The sequence below is a fragment of the Brachyhypopomus gauderio genome, chromosome 5, assembly GCF_052324685.1.
Source record: "Brachyhypopomus gauderio isolate BG-103 chromosome 5, BGAUD_0.2, whole genome shotgun sequence".
NCBI classification, from domain to species: Eukaryota; Metazoa; Chordata; class Actinopteri; order Gymnotiformes; family Hypopomidae; genus Brachyhypopomus; species Brachyhypopomus gauderio.
In genome coordinates, this window is record NC_135215.1 from 9318436 (window position 1) to 9343559 (window position 25124).

Consider the following 25124-nt stretch of genomic DNA (forward strand, 5'->3'; position numbering starts at 1 on the left):
CGGAGGTCCTTTATTCTATTTACATTCATACGTGTGCGACGTAAATTGGTAAACATTTAATTATGTAGGCTATATATTATGTTTCGAGAAACACAGCGATGAATTAACATGCATTTATGGTATTAATGGTATGTATAACCCTACTACCTGTCGGCGAAATTCACTTTTGCAGCAATCAAGAATTGTAATTAAGCGAAATGTATTTTTGTATCACTTAAAAAAGCTATTTCCCAGACAGCACAAGTACGTCTCAGAGACGTCGTATTTACATCAGTATATCGTAGAAACATCGCGTTCCATTTTCGAACGTCGCATATACATCATATGCACATCTAATTTACGATTTAAAGCGGGAGCGTCATATTCATCGCCATTGCATCGCTGCGACGTCAAAACAACGTTTCCCATCCTGATGTGGCAGAGTGAGATTTTTGGGGCAACCCCACTCCCTCCCTAATTGTAAATTGCGGTGGAGCCGTGTGAGTCGCGGGGTAGGTTAATCCTGGCATTATAAATAGCGGGGGTGTGGTTACGGGTGCGGATTCCCTTCTGTCATCCGGTTTTCCCAGCACCTCTAACGGTGGCAAGTTATCGTTGTTGGGCCTGGCTTCCTTTGGTGGACCAGCTTAATACCGTCGGGGTATGGCGCTTCTTTTGGCGTCTGATTATCGGTGCGTGCGGTGCGCTGAGAACTAACATGCTCTGCTGTTTCGTCGCAGTTCGGTGGGCGCGTCATTGGAATTACTGTGCTGATCTATCTACCACGGGTGGGCAGTTACTATTTGCCCTTGATTTTACAAAACGTTGGCATATTAAAGAGTTTGCTAAGTAATGTTTTGATGGATTGATAGCATCAACAACAGCTGCAATGAAGGCATGGATAGTTATGTCCTGTGTTCGACACATACTGTGTTGTATGTGAGTGCTGTGTTTGTTTCAGTCTGTTAGAAAAATCATGTACTGACGAGGCCTGACAGCAGTGCATCCTGTTATATTTAATACTGAGATATAATTATAACGTTATTTTTCTGTATATTCTAACTGACATGCATATACATTTTAAATTAAAGTTATGGTGTTGCATCTGTAAAGATGGTTGGTTGTGTCTATATGGCTACAATGATTTTGAGCTAGAATCAACAACATTCAAACAAAAAGTGAGAGCTACTGCACATTTATAGAAATAATAGAAATAATTGGTAATATTTTTTATTTTACAGTTAAATAAATAACAGCAGAACCTAAAGCAAGAAGTTTACAAAAGAAAAAAAAAACACCAACAGTGCAAGGTTAGGCCAAGTATTTACAACAATAATAACAGCAACAACAGTAATTTAACAAAAACAATAATTTAAAATCACAAACAATAAACATCACTAATAATAATACATCATAATAACCAGCCATTAATGCATTTTATTTGCAAGCTGGACATGTATAATCTTTATCAACTGGAGGCTTCTGGACACAGTCATGGTGGTACCATCTCTCACAGTTGTCACTGCATATCTGGAACAAATGAAAAGCAGGTCTAACTGAAAGGTGCCCATCTAAAATGTAGAAATTACTATCATGCTTTACATTTTTAGTCCAAAGATTTGATGCAGTGCTCTATTGATAAGTTAAGTGCAAAGATGTTACAAAATAAATGATTGAGAATTTACTGCACTCATTTGCATGTCAGAGTTAGCATATTAAACTGCCTAAAAGGTGAGTGTAACATTCTGCTTGACGCAGAGCAGGGAGGCGGACACAAACGCTGAGAAGAGCGAGATTTATTCAAGGGGATTCCATAAACAGAGTCGTAGTCACGGGCACGGGTCATAACGGGAGGGCAATCAGGAATAAGAGTGTGTATTACAAGGGCCTAGAGGTAGAAGCCTGGATGCAAAGCAGTGAAAGGATGAGCCTTTTGAAAATGAAAATGTGAGAATTAGACCTTCCTTACTTGAACAGGAAGCCAGCATGGTGTTTTCAACAAGAATCACATGTTGACAAACAATATGAGCTGCAGTATTTTGAATGCTTTCTAGAAGCCAGCAAAATGTGAGTTACAGTAGTCAAGTGTAAAGATGACTAGAGCTTACTGATGTTGCTCGTATTGATTTAGCATTTCAAGAGAAAATATCAAACTCATGAGGAGCTCCAGCAATGACACTTGAAGGTGAGGTTGTGTGTGAGCCATCCCAGGCTACATGACCAGATAAACCCTGAAGATAGGATGAGAACCAAGCATCACAAGAAAGTGATGAAATTCACATGTAGTTCACAGTATCAAAAACAGTAGACCAATCTAGTAGGATGTGAACAGATGAGAACCTTTTCCTGGCTTTGTGGGGAGGTTTTGTTATTGACAATACAGCAATATCTGGTGAATACCCTGGTCTGTACCACAGATGGTTGACTTAAAGAAATTTGTTCCTCTCAAAATACTAATAAAACTGAGAAAAGACAGCCTGTTCCAAGGTCTCTGACAGAAATTTGAGAAAATGGGTCTAATTCACAGTATAACTGAGCATAATTATAAATGAGTATAATTCGTAGTTTGTAGGATTTAAAGGATCCCTGAGAAAATGCTATATTATGACATTATGTACGACTAATAGCCTAATATCTCATATTTGTAGTACTAATATCTCAACAATAGTACATGCAGATCAATATATTTAGATGTGTTGCTGCGCTTACCCAGTTTGTTTGATCATGATCCTCCATTCCACAGTAATGGCACAGGTTGCTCAGATTGTCTGAGATGAAAGTATTAATACATTTCCTCATTTTTACATGTCAAACATATGTCCATACAGGATGTGGTACTAATTAACTAGCATAAAACGTATATTATTTTAATAAAGAACATGCATTTCAGAGGACATAAATTTTATGCCATTTACAGTGATCAACCACAAAGACAACTCCTCCAGGAATCTGGCGTGAGTCATGGCAATGCCCAGCCTCAGCTCATTGACTGCCTCTTGAGTGGTTTGGGTGTTGACAGCCATTTCCTTTAATATGCACTCCGCAAACTAAGGACAGTTTAGATCGATCAAAATGATAAGCCTGCATTGCTAAATAATAAGGTTGACTGTTAGACAACAAAATCTTTAATACAAGTAACTAAAAGATCTTGACAAATGCCACTTGACCTTCATCATCATAATTTGGGTTCAAGTGTAAAAACGGATAAAGTTCTTGTGAACTTTTAAATTAAAATTATAATGTTACAACAACTGCTGTAGTCTACTGTACACTCACGTTCAAAGCCAAGACACCACCACGATCCTGCTGACGTGCATGATGGAGAGTGCTGCACGTTACAGCCTGTCTTTCGCAGGAACGCCCTTTAGTGTAATTATGACAATACACACTCTTATTCTCAAAAATGCATTTGGGATGATTTCTAGTATGTGTATGATTTATTGTGATTTATAATACCACTGTATATTAATAACTTTGCTTTATATTTACCTTGTTGCTTCCAAGCACCTGCCGTAAAATGCACCCCCCTGTAACTCAGTCTCTGTTGATGGTAGGTCAAATTCACTTTAGAATTACATAGCTGAGACCATTTCATGTTGATTGAGTTTCATTAATATAGGACAATACAGTTAAGCAATGTATAATCATCCTTCTCTAATACATTTGTCCTGGCAAATTACTGGGGGTCAATACACTCGCCATGACGTTCTAGAATGTTGACGTATAATGGAAAGGACCAATGAGCGTCCAGCAGTCCTGTACCTGTGGGTGAGCAACAGACGGACTTCTTCAGGGAAACACAGGTAGGTTATGTAGTTATAACTCTACTGAGGTAAAATAAATAATGAAGTAATGTTTAATAACTGGTTGTTTCCAAGAATCTAACTATCTCTGAAAGTTAAATCTTAGCTATCCATTTTACTACAACGGCCTACGGTTAAAGTGTTAGCATCTAAGCTAACCATCATTTTACTACAACGGCCCTGACGGCAATCGCGCGAGACAACACCGCGAATTCAAACCAGCTTGTCCGTTAGCTGTAGCCTAGGTTAGCTAGCTAGTTCGCATTAGCTTAGCTTCTTTGTAACTAAAAGACAAATCAGTATGACAAAAAAGGGAAAGGGAGTGTAATCGCTAGTGTTGTTGGCTAACTTATTTCCTTACTTTTTAGATACACTACACCAGGGGTCGGCAACTGGCGGACCGCGGTCCGTATCCGGACCCGAACGCAGTCCTGTCCGGACCCAATCTCATTCCTGATTAACTGGATACGGACCCAAAAAAACCATATTTATTCATTTTGACGGGAGAATTAATTTTAAACCGGAGTATTTATTTCAGGGCTATTGAAAAAAACACTCCGTCACGAGTGTTACGTTCACCACCCCAGCTCAACAACTTGCGTTCGCCACCCCCCGGACCTCAGGTGACAGCTATCTGGCAAAATTGGACCGCGGACAAATTTAGTTGAGTACCCCTGCACTAGACAATGTCAACAGGAAATGGAAGACATCATGTGACACATCCGACCTTATTTCCGATGGAGAAAACGGACCTAAATCAAGGTACATTCATCTTCCACTGAGGTAATCTAGACATAAGTATATATTGTGATTTAGATGACTTCAACTATAACTTACTTGCAGATCAAAAAAGAGACCATGTTGGTGGTCAGATGAAGAGTCTCAACCAAAGCAAAGAGGCCCAAGAGCAAATTACCTCGGCCACCACCACCACCACAAGTACACAGTAAGCACAAAAACACCCAAATATTGTGTAGGAGCAGGATTGAGAAACCCTGATGTACAGAATGTTCTCTACAAATATATTAAACTCCAAATAATATATACATACATAATTAAAATGCACTGTCCCTTACTAAATCAAATCAAATATATTTGTATAGCACTTTTCACAACACAAGTTGTCACAAAGCGCTTTACAGGATTTACAAGGTTAACAATACTATGGGTCCAAATCCCTAATGAGCAAGCCAAAGGCGACAGTGGCAAGGAAAAACTCCCTAGATGGTGGGGAATAGGAAGAAACCTTGGGAAGACCAAGACTCAAAAGGGAACCCATCCTCCATTGGGCGGCCCGTTAACACACAAATTACACAAAAACAAATTATACAGATGAATACACAAGTCACAAACAAATCACATAATCAGGCTAAGTATAAGGTAACTAGAATAAAAGTTCTGGGTGTTGATATTGTCAATGTAAATGTCTTGTGATGAACGCCAGGTTTTCATTCCGTGTCGGAGTGATGATAATGGTATTGTAGTCTCCGACTGCAGTCCTGTGAACGAAGTGAACGTGCTGTGTTGTAATGATCAATAAGTTCACTAAGATACTCTGGAGCTAAGCCATGCAGTGTTTTATATGTTAATAAAAGTATTTTATAGTTAATACGGAATCTAACAGGCAGCTAATGTAATGACGATAGTATAGGACTAATGTCCTTACCTCTTCTTAGCTCCAATATCAAAACCACAGCTTACAGCCAAGGGGAAACCAGTAAACCCTCCAAACACTTGTAGGTACCTGATCATACCTGCATTGAAATACAAAAAATAATGACTTAAATGTATTAATATTCATATGCCATTTATGTATTCACAGCCCCAAGTCTACCCAGAGTAAGGCAGCATTGGATGGAGGTTAACTTCAGGGATTTCACTAAACAACGCTAAAAGAAATATATCAGCAATGTTAACATTCAATAAATCTCCTAGCAGAACTACTCGCACACAGAATAGGGGCCAGGAATCCAGTCGACACTTCTGAAAATGAGGGGGAAAAGTGTAAAACAAAGAAAACCTGCATACTTCCACATTATACCTACTAAATTAATACAACACCACATTTCAACCCATTTAGAAACATAAATAGATCACTTTATTAATCCCAGAGGGAGTCACGTATTGCAGCATTGTTATAATAGTATTCATGATGCTAAAAACACACTTATTGTGAACATTACACTTTGCTCTGCTGACACCACTCAGTGGTCATATTCTAATGGATACTTTTCAAAGTAAGAAAGCACTGCTGATCTAAACTGTCATTACAATCTGATCAATTAAGTCTGATTAAACCTATTGTGTCAATGTTTCCCCCCCCAGCATCAAACCCGCCACTACACAGTCAGAATGTGGATTTTAGAACAATGTCCTCCTATCAAAGTAAGGTTATAGGGTACAGTAAAACAGATACTCCATGTAAACTTCCCTAAAATGCAGACAGTATCTGCAGTGTACCTTTATAAAGAAATTACAAACACATATGAACACACATGTACTTACCAAAGACATATTCTTTCCACAGCGCCACAGCCACAATAGGAGTCCTCCGATTGGTCTCACATCTCCACCTCATGGTAGGACACATACTGAAAGTTTAAAATGTTTACTCTAAGCAGTGCAATATTACACATACACTGGGTCTTCATATTAAATATTTGTTGTTGGGCACAGCAGTTTAAGGCAATGTCCTTATTTTATCCTTATTTTTGTCCATTGCATTGACTCTAATTACTGCATGTTTTTACTACTTTTTTAGCATCAAGAGCTCGCGCCTCAGGACGTTTAATACCCTCCCAGTGCACTCGTATGTTTTCAAAAATTTAATTCCAAACAAACTCAATTTCACTAAACATCCTTGCTCAAATTAAATATATCAATGTATATAATAATGTGAATGCAAACCTTTTTGAATATTCATTTAAATTTTATTGTTGTGTATGTTATATATGTCACAGCCACTGATTGATGCATCCTTGAGGCTATTGGTGAGGTGCAGCTGCAACTGCAGCATTTAACTGCAGTTGTTCAGGCAATGGCAGGAGAGAGGAGCAGAAATCTTCCAACACCACTGGAAGAAGATCTGGAAGAAAACATACTCCCCCTCCAGTGTGCAGAGGATTTCGTGCGTCTAGAACATGATTTGACCAACAGTGACACAAAAAAAAAAGGTCAGTACTGAAATATACCATTTTAACAAACTCGCACAGAGTACACATTTTGTAAACATCTTGTAAAAGATAAACATTTATTTAGGAACAAAGTAATTATCTTTTCTTTCGAGTACAAAATTAAGAACGATATATCCATCCATCCTGAGGGTTGATTTAAGGAACATTATTATGAACTCCTTAATGTTTGTACTCATACCTTTGTAAATTTTAAAAACCTTTTATGAATTCGGTCCCTGGTTTTTATTTATCTGTCTGTCTGTCTACAGATGTCAAAGCTGTCATTAGATGGGGGCAGTCAGGGCCTGGTGGTTAGGGAACTGGTGTGGCAGAGGAGAAAAAAAGGAATTGGGCACACTCGCATCAAGGAACTTGTAGTATGTAAGTATGAAAATAAGACCATAGTATACCAAACATGACAAATATAGTACCATAAAAACAAATCACAAATAGCTTTGTTTTATAATTGACATTTACCGTCTTGGTTGGTGATCCTTAGTTTTGATGTGTATAGTCACAACAGGGGTGAATAATCTTATCCACAAAGGCTTCATGTTGGTATCAGTTTTTAAAAAATTATCATGTGTGCTTCTGCAGCCAAAGTGCCCCTTTCTGGATAGAACTGGACACCACTGAGTAAAATAACTGACTTTTAAAGAAATTTTAAGATGGCATATCTCAGAAATGATTTGCAATGCATATTACATGAAACAATTCAGTGTCACTCTTAAATCTTAAGACGCACATACATTTAATTAGAAATGCTTGCCTTCTAATATGAAGAGAAATTAGTGCCAAATTGAAAAGCAGTCATTGGAAAAATGTATTCAAAGTATAATATCCATAGTGCCGTATTGCTCTAAACCACAGGCATACTAATTAGTACCTGCACTCATCTGTTGTGTTTTCATCCCTCTTTCCATCCCATTCATTCTTCCACACCCACAAGCCATAGAGTTTCTGTATCTGAACAGCCACTAAACTTCATGTACACAGCTTTTCATTAGCACTTCTTAGCAATAGTGCCTAAATGGCTTATTAGCAACAGGCTCATCCTTAGGCTCAAAATTATCTTAGAAACTAAAACATACAAGTAATTTTCTAATTAAACAATGTTGTACTTACAGCATCTGCGATGAGAAATCCTCAGCTGTCCCACCCATGTGAAGCTGATGCAGAAAAGTCGATGAAAGACTGGCTTCGTCTGGCGCCTGACAGACTTCATCGCGGAAGACCACGCTGAATCAACGTGATCAAGTCGATTTAAGCCCTTCGTGTTCATACATGGACAGTTCCGTTTTTGTTACAGCACTGAGAAAATGATTTACAATATCATAGTTAAACAACGACAACACTTTTATTATTATATGGTGTTAAAGAAAGGAATACGGAAGGACAAGTGGTGGTAGATTTTGCTAAGAGGATAAAAATAAAGATGGCTGTAGTTAACACTTACTTTAAGAAAAAGGAAGAGCACAGGGTAACATATAAGAGTGGGGGAAGATGCACACAGGTCGACTATATCCTCTAGGAGACAAAACCTGAGAGGTTAGTGATTGCAAGGTGTTACCAGGGGAGAGTGTAGCTAAACAGCATAGGATGGTGATATGTAGGATGGTTTTAGAGGTGAAGAAGAGGAGAGTGAGAGCGCCACCTAAGATCAGGTGGTGGAAGTTAAAGGATGAGGACTGTTCGCAATTGTCATGGACAGACTGACACGCAATTCCCGAAAGATGATTATTTTGAATAATAATAATAATGTGATTTACATTTTATCATTTTTTAGTAATTGTTTGTTTATGCATGTGAATTGGTTCTAAAATACAACTTTTCAAAATAATATTTTATGTACACATTAGAATTTGTTAAGTTTTTGTTTGTGCATGTGAATTAGTTAATACAACTTTTCAAAATTGTAAACTGGCTGTCTCTTTACATCTTTTAAACTGGTTGTCTCTTTAAATCTTTTAAAGGCAAAATCTGAATAACAGGAAATAGGAATTAAACTCCACAAACAACTATTTCGTTATCTAGCTAGTTGTCTACCTGGGATTATATGCAGAACAAGAATAAATAGGCTACTGCTGCTCGCGTGAAGATCTTTAAAAGAACAAAACATGCAAACTGCGAAAACGCTCGACGGAATAACGGACTCGCATGGCTTGATCTAAAAACGACGTTGGTAAGACGATGTATAGACGCTTTAACGATGAAGCTGTAAGCGTCGTATAAACATCGTAAATACAGCTTAAAAGCATCAGATGATGAACGTCGTTCGGAGATCAGATGGACGTCGTTTGAACATCAGGTAACGACGTCTATGCGACGTCGTGCCAGTGAGCAAACGACCGACCGCAGATGCTTTAACGACGTAACTGTGAACGTCGCATAAACGTCTTGCCGACGTATCTGTGCTGTCTGGGTTCAAGACGTCATCACCTATAAGTAAATTATGTGGTTCCTGATAAATTTACAGTGGCGTGGTTTAAAACGCCACAGAGCAAACTAATCTCGTTTTTAATAGCTAGTTTGGGAACGAATCGTCATGTAAGTAAACAATTACTGAAGAAACTTTTACTAATATCTAGTTTTAATGTTTGGCGGTTTAAAAAATACTGTCAGTTACATTTAATAAACCTCTTTTAAGCTACTGATATTCAACGGTATAATATAGAAGCTTTGAGTTCCAACTCGACCAGTGCCTACAAACATTTTTAAATACAATCATGTAGCCTATCATCCAGAAGTAACTTATATTTTAAAACATTATTATAACTGAAAAGAAATCACAAGCAAGACGATGCCTTTTGATTATGATTCATCAAAGAGAAAGAAGAGACTGCATAAACCAATATTCTAAAGTAGTATATTCATGTTAATTAGTTGCATGTTCACGGTTTGCATTCTTCACTCCAGTTCTTATATGAACACATACCACGTAGACATAACTAGCCACATCCCAGAATTGTCATCTACTAGTGGGCGAACAGTGAACCTGGTAGCTAGTCTTTACAGTCTATGTCTAAAGACACCCTGGCCTGATACACAGAGAACCTTCAGCAATGTTTTATATTGCAGACTTTACTGATTTATTTTGGAGTGTACAAGTTTATGATCACATTTTTTACATGTATATATACTATTTCACTCCCAAACTGCTCTTGTTAGTATAACTTTAATAGCAAAAGTGATCCAGAATCCCATTCAGATAATGGGCCTAATCTGTATCAAGGCAGAGAGCTCACAACTTAAAGTGCAGTAATTGTTTCTAATTTTGCTTAAAATTTCTATTACAATTTCCTAAATATCTTCTAGTTAAGCTGAAAAAGTATGCACATACAAATATAACAAATATTTTGGATGTCTTATCTAAAACATCTGTAACAAAAACGTATAAACCATGTCTGTTTATAGGCACTCTGACAGAACTATATTGTGATTGCAAACTTTCTGGAGCACAGTTCTCGCGTATAGGTGCTTGTAGGCGTTTAAGCGTGTGTGCTTGCAGAGCCCGTCAGCAGACCCGCTCTCCAGGTCCCCGCACTCCCCGCGGCCCGTCTGTACCCTCACTCCGGGGGCTTCTTCTTAGCCTCCACGTCTTTTTTGAAGTCCTCTATTTTCTTTGCGATGTTAGGAACCTTCATTTTGGATTGCACAACAAGGGGTGGAAATACAGTATTCGACAGTTATTTTAAGTTTAGACACAAATTATTTAATCGGAGAGAGTTCATATATTAATGTTCATATATTGCTGCTATGTCATTACGTTTACAACAAAAATGCAGAAGAATTATACGGCCGAATTCACCCAGAAATGGGGCTCTTATTACTTGCAATGCTAAACACAGTTGTGCCGTTTCTCATATTAGTCAAATTCTGCTAATAAGACAAACATTTGAAGAAAGTTGCATTTCAGTTCTTGAACATGGGCTCAAAATCAGGCTGGGTTAGTCACCATGGTAACACCATCTGAACTATACTGAGAGTTGAGAGCGCGTCTACATCATGTATTCCAGAAGTCCACGAAAGACAATGTGTTAAAACATAGGTAGAGAAATGTATATTATAAATTCATACATAATTAATTATATTAAAATTAATACCATATACAATACAACTGTTTACTTTCAGTATATATTTCCTGGTTACTCATGATGAGCTTTCCTTGTGCTTTTACTGTGGAGAAATCAGACGCCAATGTTAATAACCAGTTCAAGCTGCATTAAAAATTGTAATAAATCACAATATCTTGAGGAATATATATGAGAGAGAGAGTTTCAATATTTTCATCCTACGCAAACCGGTTTCTATAATAAGATCTAGATGCCAGATGACGGGAGCTTTTCGAGGTGGAAACGGCACCACTGCAGTGTTAACCCGTTTAGACAGGAGAGGCCCAGTGGACTCACCTCGTAGTTCTGCGCCAGGTACATCCCGACCACGTTCCCCAGAGTGAAGCCCACCTGCACAAAAGGAGCGCACTGTGAGTCCACACCAAGCGCCGGAGACCTCTATACAGCTGGCTACCAACAATGAAAATCATCTTCTCTCCACATGCCAGCTAATATTGCTAGTAACCTACTACCACAGCTAGCTAAATCTAATTATTTTTTATTGTGTCAAGTGTTTGAAGTTCATTAAACGTCTGAGGAGAAAATTACTTATTCTAGCTGAGTAAACTGGCAAAATAGCCCAGATCTAATGTCAGATCAGCTGGTTAGCTAGTTAACTTGCTATCTATTTAAACACAGGATACTTACTAGAAATTGCAACATGGTTTGAACGTTGGATGTAAGGAAATATGTTCCAAAGTTAAACTTGACCTGGGAAGGATGACGAGCAAAAATAACTACCAACACTGACGTTAGCTAGCTAGCTAATAAACTCTGTGGCTACTGTGTGCGCTGTTGTGGGTGGAAGGTCCAATTATTTTTTTCCAAAATAAAAGTCCCAGGCGCAGACATGCTAAATACACTATTAAATACTATGCCAGTGTGCTTGCTTTGTTGATAACAATAGAACATGCACAACAAAATGCCAATGGAACAAAATATTTAGTAAGAACCAGTCACACTTTTGATATTAGTTTAATTTAAATTGGTGCTTATTTATATTTCTAAATTTATTTATGGACTGTTGTATGTACTTAGCTCTCATCTCTTGGGTGACTTGCAGACTAAGTCAGATATATGTGTAGAGGTGTGCTACAATTTAAAATGCCAGTTCCTTATCATCGTGAACAAGGAACAGGGAATAAAAACAGCATCAAAACTACCATTTACTATTCAAATCTTGATGACAGTTTTGTATCCATGCAGCTGTCTGTTTTTAAACTGCTGCTGCTATTATGATTGCACATCATCTTGCTCACAGCATCAGCAGATGTAAAACGTTGCTTCAGCATGACCTCTACCATCACGTTCAGTACTGGAGCAAGAATGCCTGTTGTAGGGCCGGGGAGGTGAAGGCTGAGAGATCTTTGTATTTGTTAGTGCACTTCAGAAGCATTGCTTTTGTCTCTTCACTTGCTACAGGCCATCAGCAAGGCTCCATCACCAAGGCTGATGCACGCACACACGCACACACAGTCAAGTGGCAATGATCTTGTATTACAGACTTCTGAAGGGGAGGTATATAAATATAATTAGTAATATAGTGATGGTATTTAAGTACTGCAGCACTATGCATCATATGCAGGTTCTTTGGGTTCTTTGATGGTGTAACACTTGGAATATTGTAATTTGCTTCCACATTACTGAGTAGTACAAGGTTAGCTAAAGTTGAACTCTGAACCAGTAACAAAACCATTCCTAAGAATAAAAGAATAAAACAGAAAGATGAAGAAAAGCACCGGCTTTATTTTGAACACCTTGTAAACCCTTTAGACACCTCACCATTTACTCACAAGACACATTAACCATACCGACAATAAACGCAGTGTTCAAACAAGCCAAAGATCTTTTGTAAACAAAACAAATACGAGACAGCAAAGAGACACATATTTCTAAATACAAAGGCCGTATGTAGCTGCACTTCATATAAAACCTTGAAGTCTTAAGTGATAACATTTTTTACTTCAAGTGCTGTCTTAGAGTCTTTTCTCCATTTAGAATTCAGCGTTAAATGGGTAATCCTTATGCTGCACACCCCTGTGTAACAAACAAGAATCCAAAGTTAACATTCAACACATTTACCTACACATACACTTATCTGCTCCGCACAATTTGTCTATTCTAACACCATTCAATATTGGTCAATTTTGGAAGATTCTGATTATTATCATTATTATTACTATTATGGTGGATCATTCAGTACAGCAGTGACTGACTTGATAGAAACAAATGATGTTGATATGGGAAATGACCAATACAAATATATGGAACAGATGGGTGTGAGCTGCAAACTGTTTTAGGGACGTTTCTAAGAGGCTGCTGTACATTTACTGTAATTATACTGTAAATTATATGTTGTCCAAGGCTGGAATCATCATTGTACAAAGTACAAAAGAAATACAAAACAGTCTGAACGGGGCAATATAATGTGAGCTGAAATGAGCGCGACTAACTCAACAGTAGCTGTACCAGAATCCAACACCCTGAAGACATTTTATTATCCTTAGTTATCTTCGTTTGTAAATTACCTGCTTTTAAACAAAGGGTGTTGGCTGGATTCTTTTCAGATGCAGTTATAGTGTAAGTGCACTTATAAATGTATATGAACACACACACACTCACACTCATACTTACCAATGCATGGGACAAGCCCTAAAATTCTTGTTGAAGCCTAAAATGATTTTCATCTCCTCATCACTCAGGCTGAAGTCAAAGACCTACGGAGATGAGTAGAGTAACGTGTGTGAACGACTGCTTTAACATCTGCAGCCTGGCCCTCGTGCTCAGGTGGGCGGGCTTACCTGGAAGTTCTCTTGGATGCGTGAGGGAGTGATGGACTTGGGTATCACGATGACATTCCTCTGGATTTGGAACTTGATCAGCACCTGCGAGTCATGATGCAATAAACAGGACCTTAAACCTCACGTTTGCTCAGCCTTGGTCTCAAAGTAGGTGGTGTAGAAATTCTATACAAGGTTCACCAATTTTTATAAATAATGCCAGCCAGTGTGTGTGCTCGCTCTCTCTACCTGAGCAGTGGTTTTCTTGTGATTTTCAGCAATAGCTTTTATGTTCGGGTCCTCTAGCAATGAGGGGTCCTCTGGTTTGGCCCTGGTGAAAGTCAAGTTATTTCACCAAACTTTGGTATCTGTTAAGCTCATTACAACTTCACAATTTCATTTTTTTACACGCTAAACATGCTAGAAATGTTTTGATAACCTCTAACCATTGACATTCTTCTGTAGATAAGCAGTGATTAAATGGTTAAATAAGGAAATCTTAATATCAGATTTCAGAGGATTATATGGATTACCAGTGTCATGCAGTTTTAATTAAAAGTACACATTTAAAACTAATATAACCATGTGAAAAAGCAGCAAAAAAAGGAAGGAGAAAGGAAGCTATTCTTTAGTGTTCCCAGCCGGAAAACGTTAAGCAAAGACTATTTCTCATGGTCCTTATGGCGGAGTGCAATAAACGGAAGTCTACTGAGACGTTGACTAAATCAAGATAATTAAACAAGTGATGCCCCCTAGTGTCAGGACTACATCATTAGAAATATTTATAGAAATTGTGGAAAGAGTCATTAGGCAAATCTCATGAGCATGGATTTTCAATTCAGTCCAAATAGTTGTAACGCCAACTTCCTCCCATGAGAGGGAGCTCATTCTCAGCAGCTCTCCAGTTCTCAGGAGTTCTCCAGTGTTCAGGGACAATTAGCAGGAAACCAGTTAACAAATCTTTACTAAAAATTGAATTACCAAACACTTACCCACAAATATCCTAAAGAAAAACATCCCTTTCATGGGCATTCCAATCTTTATTCCTAAATAGTTTAGTAAATAATAACAATATACATTTGTTGTTCACTGCCCCATTAAATCTATCCCCCTCTAAAAAAAAAATCACAAAAGGACTTTTCTGAGGAGTTGTTCTCAAGCAATCCTGCCTACCATGGTCTGTCAGGCGATCCCAAGGGACTGTATGCAGTCACAGTGATGCCCTTTGACTGACAGTAGGCGATCAGCTTCTCTTGAGTCAGATAGGGATGGCACTCAATCTGGGGAAGGTGAACAGAAAGATCGAGCTGAAGAGATTTGCGGAGTCATTTGGCCCATGTTTGCTGCATGGCTTTTGTGTTTGCTACGTGGTTGTCAGTGACGATTTATTCATAGTTGAATGAATTACTCCACTTTTTATGAGAAACTCTCCTACACAGATTTTATATTTACATCAAGCTCGATGCAAGTCTCACACAGACGTTGAGAAAGCTGGTGGATCCAGACTCAGTCGTGACAGATGAAAGCACATTACTGGAGCAGCAGTATTAGGAAAGTGCCGGGAGCACACTGCTGTTAGATGCTATTAGCTGCGCGTGGTTATTAGCGGTGAGATGGCCTTTCCCTCTGGAACTGTCACACCCAATAAGGCACCAGCGCAACAAAGCTAATGCCATTAGCTTAAAGGCTACAGTTACAAAACACAGTACCCTCTTCATTCATTTTAAGATACGTTATACCTGTGATGGAAATTTGGTGATTTTCATTTATGTCAGGCTTTCCCAGTATACATTAAACACATTAGAAGTAGGGTTTTTACATACGTGTGTTAATCATGCCACTGAAGCCATCCGCGTGACTTCAGTAGGCCCCAGATGTGTGTGTGTGTGTTCTCTGGACGGCCTCGGCCAAGGCCTAATCTGATGTTCCACTGGTGTTCCTAAACTGACCTCGCTGGAGACGCCTAATCTCCACTTGGAAAGGACTACGGCGACACTCAGTCGGTCACGCCATCACAAAGACGATGAGTGTGGAGGGGGCATGCATCATATGCATCTGTCAAATCAGGGTTAATTATTTCATGTATTGTCCAATCACATTTGGTTGATCACCTCGTGTTCACCTCGTAGACACCGTGTGTATTGATGATTAAAAGTATAAAAGATGAGAGTTCGGAATGGGGAATTAGCTCTCTGCGACAGACACCTTGTGTGTTTGTAACGGAGATCTCAGGGTTAATCTATGCCTTGTTAAAATAAATCACTTTATTATCTAACCCAACTGCTTCTGACTTTTATTGTGCTTACCATTTAAGGGCTCACAATTTCTAACACATACCTTTCTTACATGATACACAACATTATTGTGTGTGTATATGTGTGTGTGTGTGTGTGTGTGTGTGTGTGTGTGTGTGTGTTAGCGGCCGTTAGTGCTCACCAAAACAATAATAACATTTCTAATCATGACACACCTGGGCCCAGCCACCAACACTTGTACTCGTGTCAGTTATGTGCAATCCACAACATTACACAGCAATCTACATTACACAGCAAACTACAAAATGTAAACAACTTTATTTATGATAGCTAATTTTATACCAATGAACAAACTGAATTAGTTTTCTTTTAGAACATCCATATATTTAACAATCATACCTACTGAGCTTACAGTATACACACAAGCTTGTAGGAATTACATTGTAAGGTTGTGAGACAAGAGTGAGAACCTTACCTGGTTGTTGACAGGTTTGTACCTTAAACCTGGTTTATTTAAAATGGCTTCAATCTGCTCATGGTTGAAGTTGGAGACGCCAATGGCCTTAACCAACCCAGCATCCATCAGCTCCTCCATACCCTGTAACAGATATTAATGCTTTACAGGACTCATAAAAGAGAATACTGTTACACCAAGACAACTAGTAGCATGTGCACAGCACAAAAACAAAACACACCACTAAAAGATAAACAATCGTTTCCTTACCTCCCAAGTGTCCAGGAAATTGGTATCATCGTTGATAGTTAACCCTTCACTGTCCAGTGGGAAGTCATCTGTTCCAGCCTAGGAAATACAGCAACTTCATCCTTGAACAACTATATTACATAAACTAAAACGGCATGTTATGGTCGTGTAGAACAAATAGGCATCAAAGGCTTAGTAGCTTAGAGAGAGATGAAATGTGCAAATGAAATGTGCCATATTTTGTCAATTGTGATTTTTACACCCCAATCAAAATTTGTCCTCTGCTTTTAACCCATCTGTGCAGTCAGAACACACACACACACTAGTGATTACTAGGGGGCTGTGGATCACACGTGCCCAGAGCGGTGGGCAGCCCTAGCCCGGCGCCCAGTTGGGGTTAGGTGCCTTGCTCAAGGGCACCTCAGTCATGGCCTGTCTGGGAATCGAACCCACGACCCTCCGGTCACAAGACCAGTTCCCTAACCGCCAGGCCATGACTGCCCAGATGAACAATTCACATTATTCTAGAACTTAAACTGATCAGAATTTAGATTTATAACAGTAATCCTTAATCATCTGTATATTCATCTGGTTTGAAAAGAACGGAACAACTTCAAGAGTATTGGGGGAACTAAGCAGTTTTGTTTATTGGAGTCTCAGCAGTCAAGTAGCCAAGTGTGGGTTTTCAAAAGAGAACCATGTGCTTGGTTATTTTTAAATCCACCTGCAAGTTTGATTCGGTCATGATCACCTATAATGGACCAGTTTTTTCTACAAAAGCATCTGGAAATGAGGTTCTTCACAGAATGTGAATAACAAACCAAGGTCTTTTGTCACTTAAAGAAGTCTGACTGTACTTAACAAAAGTGATATCAGTTTGTGTAAATAACCTGAAAGCCCATTGGCCAATGAACCAGATATAGATCCAAGTAGTCAAGTTGCAAGTCACTCAAAGTCTTCTGACACGCCCCTTTCACTGCAGATTTATCATGGAAGGTGCACCAAAGCTGTAGAGAGAAGAAAGTGATTTTTTACTAGTTTTAAGATAAGACTTATCTTGAGTTGAGATAAGACAAGATCCCGAAAGAAATTGCAGTGTCACTGTAGCAAACGTAACTCACAAGAATATAAAACAGTCAAAAACAAGTTCAAAACAGAAAGAGGGATGAGATACAGCAGTCCACCCTAGAAATGTAATTACAAGAGTGAGATTCATCTATATGAATTTATTTCTCTCACCCGAAGAAAAAAAGCTCATATAGTATCTCGATCATGATCTAGTAGCTCATGATTGAGTTAGTATCTCAATTCAGACTCTCATAATTTTGACATAGTATCCCATAATTATTAGTATCTCATAATTTTGAGAAATTAAGCCATAAATATGAGATACTGGACATTTTTTCCTAAGCTGCTGGTGTGGCCTTCCATACATCTATACACTGCACTTCTGTATGTCTCCGTTCAACCTATGTTCAATCACGGTTAAATGTAAAAAGTAAAAGTTTGTATCAAATGTATCGATTGTAGGTTAACCCCATCATCGACACCGCTCGAGTTAGGCACTTTTACGTTACCTTGCTGACCACGAGGAGATCGCTCCTTGTCACAATGCCTTCTTTGATGCTGGCCTGAATGCCCTCTCCAACCTCGCTCTCATTCCGGTACACATATGCTCCGTCGATGTGCCGGTAGCCCGCGGCTATAGCGGCTTTGACAGCTTCGGTGACTTTACCTGGAGGGGACTGGGAGACAGACGGAGGTGAGAGGGCACGGCTCACCGGGCACGACTGACCAAGCGTGCGTTCGAGAGCAGTAAAAGGTTGACATTCTTTTATATGTATTTCTTTTGAAAATATCTGATGTGTTGCCGTACAAGGTAACGCGTAAGCAAAAATCTTGTAGCCTACTCCAGTTCATCACGTTGGCGATGCAAATATATCAAAGTTATTCAACAGACGGAAACAGTGACGATAGGGTCAGTAACTTTTATGGAATTGTACGTCCTACACATATTTTTGCATGTTTTTAATTCCTTAATGCATGATGATGTGAGTAAATTACAATGTTTACATCAATAGTATCAGTGTAGGGGTGTGTTTTAGTGTTGGTGCGGATCTTTTTTAGGTAACAGAGTTAACACGGTTGTTCTCCCCAGAGGGAGACGCTGCGCTCGGTCTCTCTCCACTTGGACAAAAGCGGCTCGACCACCAAATTCTAATGGCGTGCTACAGCACTCGACATATTTAATACGAAGCTGTCTAACTAAATACCTGTACTGCCACACTATATACGCCTGTAATGACCCTGCACAGCGAGTCCCCTAACAAACTCGAGTTGGACACACGCCGCGGTCCCGTGACGGTCTTGCAGCTTCCTAGTTCGGTCTTCCCGCCGCCACTAACGTTAACTTCTGTTTGCTCTTCCGTATCTTACCTTCCATGTCCCGAGACCGATAACGGGCATGTGGGCGCCAGTGTTCAGTCTCAGCGAAGTGGCCATCGTGTCCCGGAGAGGTTTCTCGGTGGTTTGGTGTGCCCAGTTCACTCTCCCACTCTTCCCAGCGGATCTCTTACCGAACCGAACGTCACGCACCACGTGATGTGCCGACTACTCCCACAACACTGCGTTGGGTATTTGTTGAGATTTTATTTAGAAAATAAATTCCATTATTCCACAAATCGTAAGGTTGATGTTCCCAAAGAAACGGATAAATTACAACCATTGCAAATTAAGAACATGTAAAAAGAAACTTTGAGTAAATTTAGATAAACCTCAAGAGGAATCTCAACATCTTGGCAGTGTTTGGGTTACAACACGGTTCTCTACATTTTTAATGTAAAGATTCATATATTTTTATTTCATTACATATTTGTACCACACCTTCCTCAAATAAAAGCTTTATCATGGTAAAACAAGATTTTAAATCAATAAAATACACCTGACGAGTAAATAAAGCATGATAAATGAAAAGGACAGTAAACTGAAATAATAAATACTGTGCACAAAGCACATAGCACTCAGAGGTTACAGAGGCTTTTCAGAGGTATACCCCTCTATGATAATGCCACACTCTTCATCATCTGGTCCCCTGGTACTCCTTTCCTCTTGGTCCTCTGCCTCGTCGTCGTCCTCCTCCTCCTCTTCCTCATCGCTTTCCTCTTCATGCACAACCCCCCTGCTGGTCTTGGGACCCTTGCAGATTTTGAGGTGGCGTGTGAGGTGGTATTTGGTGAGAAAGCCCTTATTGCATTTTTCACAGATGAAGTCGCGTTTCCCCTCATGAGAGTTCAGGTGCTTCTTTAGGTGGTCAGTCTTAAGGAACTGCTTGTCACACTTGGGGCAGGTGATCTGACGGTCTCTGCTTGAGCAGACGTGAGAGAACACAGTTGTTAGCTGATGGAAACAGCCAGTGCAATATAAAATGAAATTCACTGAACATGCATGCAGGTCACTTGGTGCTGAAACCAGAACACTCAGCAAGATCAGGAGGAACTGGGATCTTACAGTGAGTGTGTGTACATGTGTTGCTTCAGATCCTGTTTCCTGTTGAACGTCTTGTCACAATGGTCACACTTGATATTTTTGACACCCGTGTGAATAACCATGTGAGACTCAACATGGGCCTTCTGGGTAAACGATCTCCCACACACTGTACACCGAAAATTCTTCTGACCTTTGACACAAAATTGCATCATATCACTTAGGAGACAATGACTGGGTATAAAAGATAATAGTTCTCACACCATACTAAGTTTAGGCCTATATTAAATCATTCTGAACCCAAATTTCCTGTTTTGTTATTTTATCCAGAATTATGCTACAAAAAATAACACAAAAAAGCGAATATATCAAAGAACGAATAAATACTTGTTGGAACCTGTCAGCACGATCGTATTAGCAGTGGGCTAACTGCCCCTCTATATCAGCATCAGAGCTGCGGTATGAAGGTCATTTCCGTGCCGATACCTGTGTGGATTCTGAGGTGCATTCTGAGGTTGCTGGGGTCACTGAAGGCTTTGCTACAGTAGCTGCATTTGTGAGGTCTCACTCCCATGTGACCCATGAAGTGCACGTTCAGCTTGGTGGAGGTGGTGAACGCTCGTGAACACACAGTGCATTTGAACTTTCTCTCCCTGCCATGTCGGTGTCCGTCGCTCTGTGTGTCGCCGTGGGGGGGACACTGCCACGACGGGGAGGAGGCGGAGCTAGGTGCCTCATTGGGTAGCTTATCCTGGGGGTGGGGCTGACTGTGGACTGAGGCGTGGGTGGGGTCTTCCTGGGGCGGACTGTGACTGCGAGTGTGACTGCTGAGGTGAGACTTGAACTCGGAAAAAGACGAGCATTCTTTTCCACAGTGACAGATTTGTCCCTCTGGAACTTGAGGTACACCTAGAAGTGAAAGATTTAACTATGAAAGATGACTCTATAGTGCAGTTGAAGGCCCAAGCAACTCCATGAAGTCTCCACCACACGCACTGACAAACACACCAGGCTTCCTGTTCTAATAAAAAAATAGATATCTAAAAACGGATTTTGTGCCGTTTGTCCAACACAAGGCCGGAAGATCTTCAAGATCCATGTTGGACACCCTGCATAAACACCCAATGCTTAGTGTGGTCCCTGCTGACACATCTACATCCTACAACCTCTAAACATCTTCATGACTCACATCTTTAGAGAGCAGGTGAGTGGTCTTACCCAGCTGTCTGCTGTACTCCCTGCTGTAATAGAACTGCAGCTCTTGTTCTGGAAGGATCTCTTCTGAGGCGCAGAAGTACAACTTTCCTTTATCGATATATGCTACCAAGTTCTGCTCCTCTGTGGTCCTGCAGACAGAGAACTCAGCTGGTAGATGCTGTGGATTCACAGCTCTCCTTTAACGTCAGATGAAGTGGTGGTCTTTGTGGATAGTCACTTACCTTGCTCTCCTAACAAACATCATCCAGTTACACTCGTGTTCGTCTGTCGTCACTATGCAGAACTCCTGGATATCATTGTGGAAAATCTGAAGATCAACAACAGAATTTTTTTCTTTCAATCTTTTTCCATTCTGAAAGCTACACATTTTCATGGTTTAAGTTTGAGAAATACCAAGTCTTAAATGTTTTGGTGTTACTTCAGGGTTAGGGTTAGCGTTCAGGGGGGGAAGGAGACTTCTCAGCACACTACATTAGCGGAAGAGCTTTACTAGTGCCCTGGTTTGGACAGTTACAGTAACCTTCCATAGCTGAGGGGTGTCCTTGTCAGACCAGTCTGTGAGCTCCACACTGCTGCAATGCTGCCCGATCATTGGTCCAAAGCAGGTCCTGCTGGGGATGGTCTCTCGTGCAAATACACCTGAGAACACAGCAAGGTGGAGACATATGACAGCAGATACACCCGGGGTAAAACAAGGTGGAGACATATGACAGCAGATACACCCGGGGTAAAACAAGGTGGAGACATATGACAGCAGATACACCCGGAGTAAAACAAGGTGGAGACATATGACACCGTTTGACAATTATTATGACATTCAGGATTCAACGACTTGTTTATTTGTGCTAAATATACACCTATCCAGGCATCCTGTTGATTTGATTAAACCAACTATGTAGTTATTACAGGTAGATTATCATATTGGTGGTATATTTATGTCTTACATGTCTATTACACAACCCATATCTTTTGTTTCTTAAGAATTGGAGCATACAACATTTAAATAATCTACATAATCAAACTAAAACATCAAAAACCTGAAATGTATCAATGTTACAACAGTCTTTTTATATTATAACAGTAAAAATGCATTAAGTCCTCATGCAAAAGTCCAGTCCGCTCACCTGTGGGCTCGTCAGTCACAGATATGCGAAGGCACAGTGGGCGGGGCAAAGAAAGGCGTGCCCTGCTCTGAATGGGTGTGTCCGGGATGAACGTGACAGGTCCATGCTCAGGGCAGTCGGAGTTGAAAGAACGCTCACATGAAGTGCACCCTGAGCACAGAAACCCCAACAATGCTCATGATTAGAAGAAAATCTCCGTACTTTAACATCTACAATAGTTATCTGTACAATAACTATATCTAAATATTAGAGATCTATGTTTCTTTTTTAAATTACTGTTGCTGTTATGTTGAATATTTGTGAAGGCAACTACACTTGCCATAGCACACAAAAGAAATATTAGCTGATTCTGAGGGGTCGATGACAGATTTTGAGTAGACTGTAAGGCGATGCTAACTTCTCTCTCGAAATTTGTTGAGATCCAACCGTCACAAACTGGGGAAATGAAGGCATGTGACAGAACTTACAAATAGTGAATGCAGTAGCTATGTTCTCCTTATTTGAAGTGGAATCCTCCAGTTGTAGGGTGGAGTTTACCAGCACCAGACCACTGTCCGGCCCCAGAGACACTTCTGTGGTGATGGGAGACACGTTGACAGGCTCTAGACCCAACCCCGATGGTCCATGGAGAGACACGGGTTCCAGCTGCCCCTGAGGTGCCACGGCTCCAGTAAGCACCACACTGACCACCCCGGAGCCCAGCTCTCCACCCGGGTGCAAAGCTTCGCTCAGAGCCCCTGGTCCAGCAGACCCTGTGGAGCCCGTCCCCACCCTACCAGTCATATGCTCTTGTTCCATCACTACTGGGAGCTCCAGCCCAGCACCATGCAGGGGCATCACGCCCCCTGAGGACTCCACCCCAGTCAGACTCTCGTGGCTCTGAGTGCTGGCTGCTAGCTGCTGCCGGGTCTCTGCTGTCACCACCACCCCTTCCATGGTGGTCAGCTCCTCTCCCATCCCATCTGGAGACATGGGGCTGTTGACACGCGACTCCATCGTAAGTCCGGTGGTGTCCAGCTGTACCTCATGAGCGCCGCCCTGGTGGAGGTCTACTTGCCCGCCGACCTGCCGCGAGTCTATGGTCACCATCGCCTGTTCCAAAGGCCCTCCGGGGCCACTGTATGGGTCAAGTCCAGAAGGGTTGTTGTTGGGTACAGACAGAGTTCCATCCATGTTAAGACTGCTGGGGTGAATGTACTGGGGCGGTGGACGGTCAGCCAGATAGGATAAAATACCTGTAGACCCAAAAAGGTCACATTAATCCAACCAGATATTAAAGAAATGTGTCTACTGTAACTACTGTGCATGTAATACCTTACCTGGAAGGATATGTCTGAAATAGCTACTCTCCAGGTGTGGGTATGGGGGAGGGGGTAAGGTGTAGTTTCGTTCTGGAAGGCCACACATAACCCCTCTATCTCCTAAAGGACCCATGGGGAGCATAAGTGACAGGGCTGAGGGCAGTGACCCCAGGGAAGGACCCAAGCTTGGTATTGCAACTGGCATGCCTGAATAAAAAAGCAGATTAAATTGATTTAGCGAGTAAACTGTAGAATGATACACCAATGAATCAAAGATAGAAACAAATCAAAGTGTAACCTGGAGTGGCAATGGGGTTGTGAGTAGGTGAGGTAGGCAGGCCTAAATGGCTTGCACTGACAGAGGGTACACTGAGCTGGTCCATGCCCACAGGGCTGAGGTTCATGTCATTCATTCTGAAGAAGAGGGAGTGAGACCGGCTGAAAACTGCTGATTAAAATCAAGCCAGTGTCCAAATAGTAGCAATGCTTAAATGAAAAAATGTCATTAAGTTTGTTACCTGAAGGTTTGCTGTCAGTTATGGCACAGCAAGGGATACATTTTTGCAAAACTGCAAAACGTATGGCAGAATTAACAGTAAAAACGCTTTTGATGTGTTCTGGTACATTTAAATGATCCCTCTTAGAAAGTATGTTACTGTAACTTCACATGTTAATCTAAGATTGATGCGAGGCAAAAATAAATACTACTGTACTTATCCAGAGCTGGCTTACCAGGCTAGCTAGCTAAACATTCAAATTTGAGAAACACACTAAGCTAACTAACAGAAACTAGCTAGCTACATATCAAACTAAAAAGATATAGCTACATCTAAAAGGCCAACAAACAACTAAATCTCGTTTAGCACCGCATTACACGCACTGGATAGTAATCCAGTTTTGAAAAATTATTAAAAACAAAAACAATAGAAATTGGATTCCTTCATGCATGCTAGCTAGCTAGCTTGCAAGCAAGCAAGCTAGCTGGTGCTAAAAAGAAGAGTACGGAATATGAGGTGACACCATCTTACGAATGTCATTAAATACCTGGATATACCGACATAGTTCAATAACTAATCTGTACAACTACTCAAAATTAAGCCGGACATTCCTCATTTTGCTAAAAATAAAGAGCAAAACAATAACATGGCTAAAGACAAGAGAGTAAAGATCAAGGAGGGAACGACCCTTCAAAA

The 25124-nt window shown here is 40.4% G+C and overlaps 3 protein-coding genes and 1 long non-coding RNA gene across 12 annotated transcripts; 1 reads left to right on the plus strand and 3 right to left on the minus strand.

Moving 5' to 3' along the window:
• Positions 1–22: 22 nt before the first annotated feature.
• LOC143514361 (uncharacterized) lies at positions 23–10266 on the plus strand. Of its 9 annotated transcripts, none has more exons than XR_013130841.1 (10): positions 23–128; positions 3484–3529; positions 3692–3782; positions 4151–4544; positions 4626–6167; positions 6310–6361; positions 6544–6591; positions 6743–6955; positions 7225–7336; positions 8083–10266. It is a non-coding gene; the product is annotated as an uncharacterized LOC143514361 (long non-coding RNA). The 9 variants fall into 9 exon arrangements; XR_013130845.1 differs by having other exon boundaries at positions 109–3782; positions 4626–4728; positions 5459–5518; positions 5605–6167; XR_013130843.1 differs by having other exon boundaries at positions 109–3782; positions 4626–5518; positions 5605–6167.
• stmp1 (short transmembrane mitochondrial protein 1) lies at positions 8380–11884 on the minus strand. Its single transcript, XM_077005432.1, has 3 exons — positions 11716–11884; positions 11365–11418; positions 8380–10593 (listed from the first exon to the last, which is right to left on the minus strand). Exons 1-3 carry the CDS (start codon positions 11728–11730, stop codon positions 10522–10524), a joined length of 141 nt encoding a protein of 46 aa, XP_076861547.1. The 5' UTR covers positions 11731–11884; the 3' UTR covers positions 8380–10521.
• Positions 11885–12793: 909 nt separating this feature from the next.
• On the minus strand, positions 12794–19400 carry akr1b1.2 (aldo-keto reductase family 1, member B1 (aldose reductase), tandem duplicate 2). Its single transcript, XM_077005443.1, has 10 exons — positions 19242–19400; positions 18383–18550; positions 17696–17812; positions 16827–16904; positions 16578–16700; positions 15021–15127; positions 14097–14178; positions 13869–13952; positions 13702–13784; positions 12794–13104 (listed from the first exon to the last, which is right to left on the minus strand). The coding sequence occupies exons 1-10, from the start codon at positions 19305–19307 to the stop codon at positions 13062–13064; spliced, it is 951 nt and encodes a 316-aa protein (XP_076861558.1). The 5' UTR covers positions 19308–19400; the 3' UTR covers positions 12794–13061.
• Positions 19401–19434: 34 nt separating this feature from the next.
• On the minus strand, positions 19435–25109 carry prdm4 (PR domain containing 4). Its single transcript, XM_077005438.1, has 11 exons — positions 24450–25109; positions 24230–24345; positions 23950–24138; positions 23098–23865; positions 22631–22780; positions 22027–22145; positions 21728–21813; positions 21507–21634; positions 20775–21197; positions 20313–20481; positions 19435–20166 (listed from the first exon to the last, which is right to left on the minus strand). Exons 2-11 carry the CDS (start codon positions 24342–24344, stop codon positions 19833–19835), a joined length of 2481 nt encoding a protein of 826 aa, XP_076861553.1. The 5' UTR covers position 24345; positions 24450–25109; the 3' UTR covers positions 19435–19832.
• Between the last annotated feature and the right edge of the window lie 15 nt (positions 25110–25124).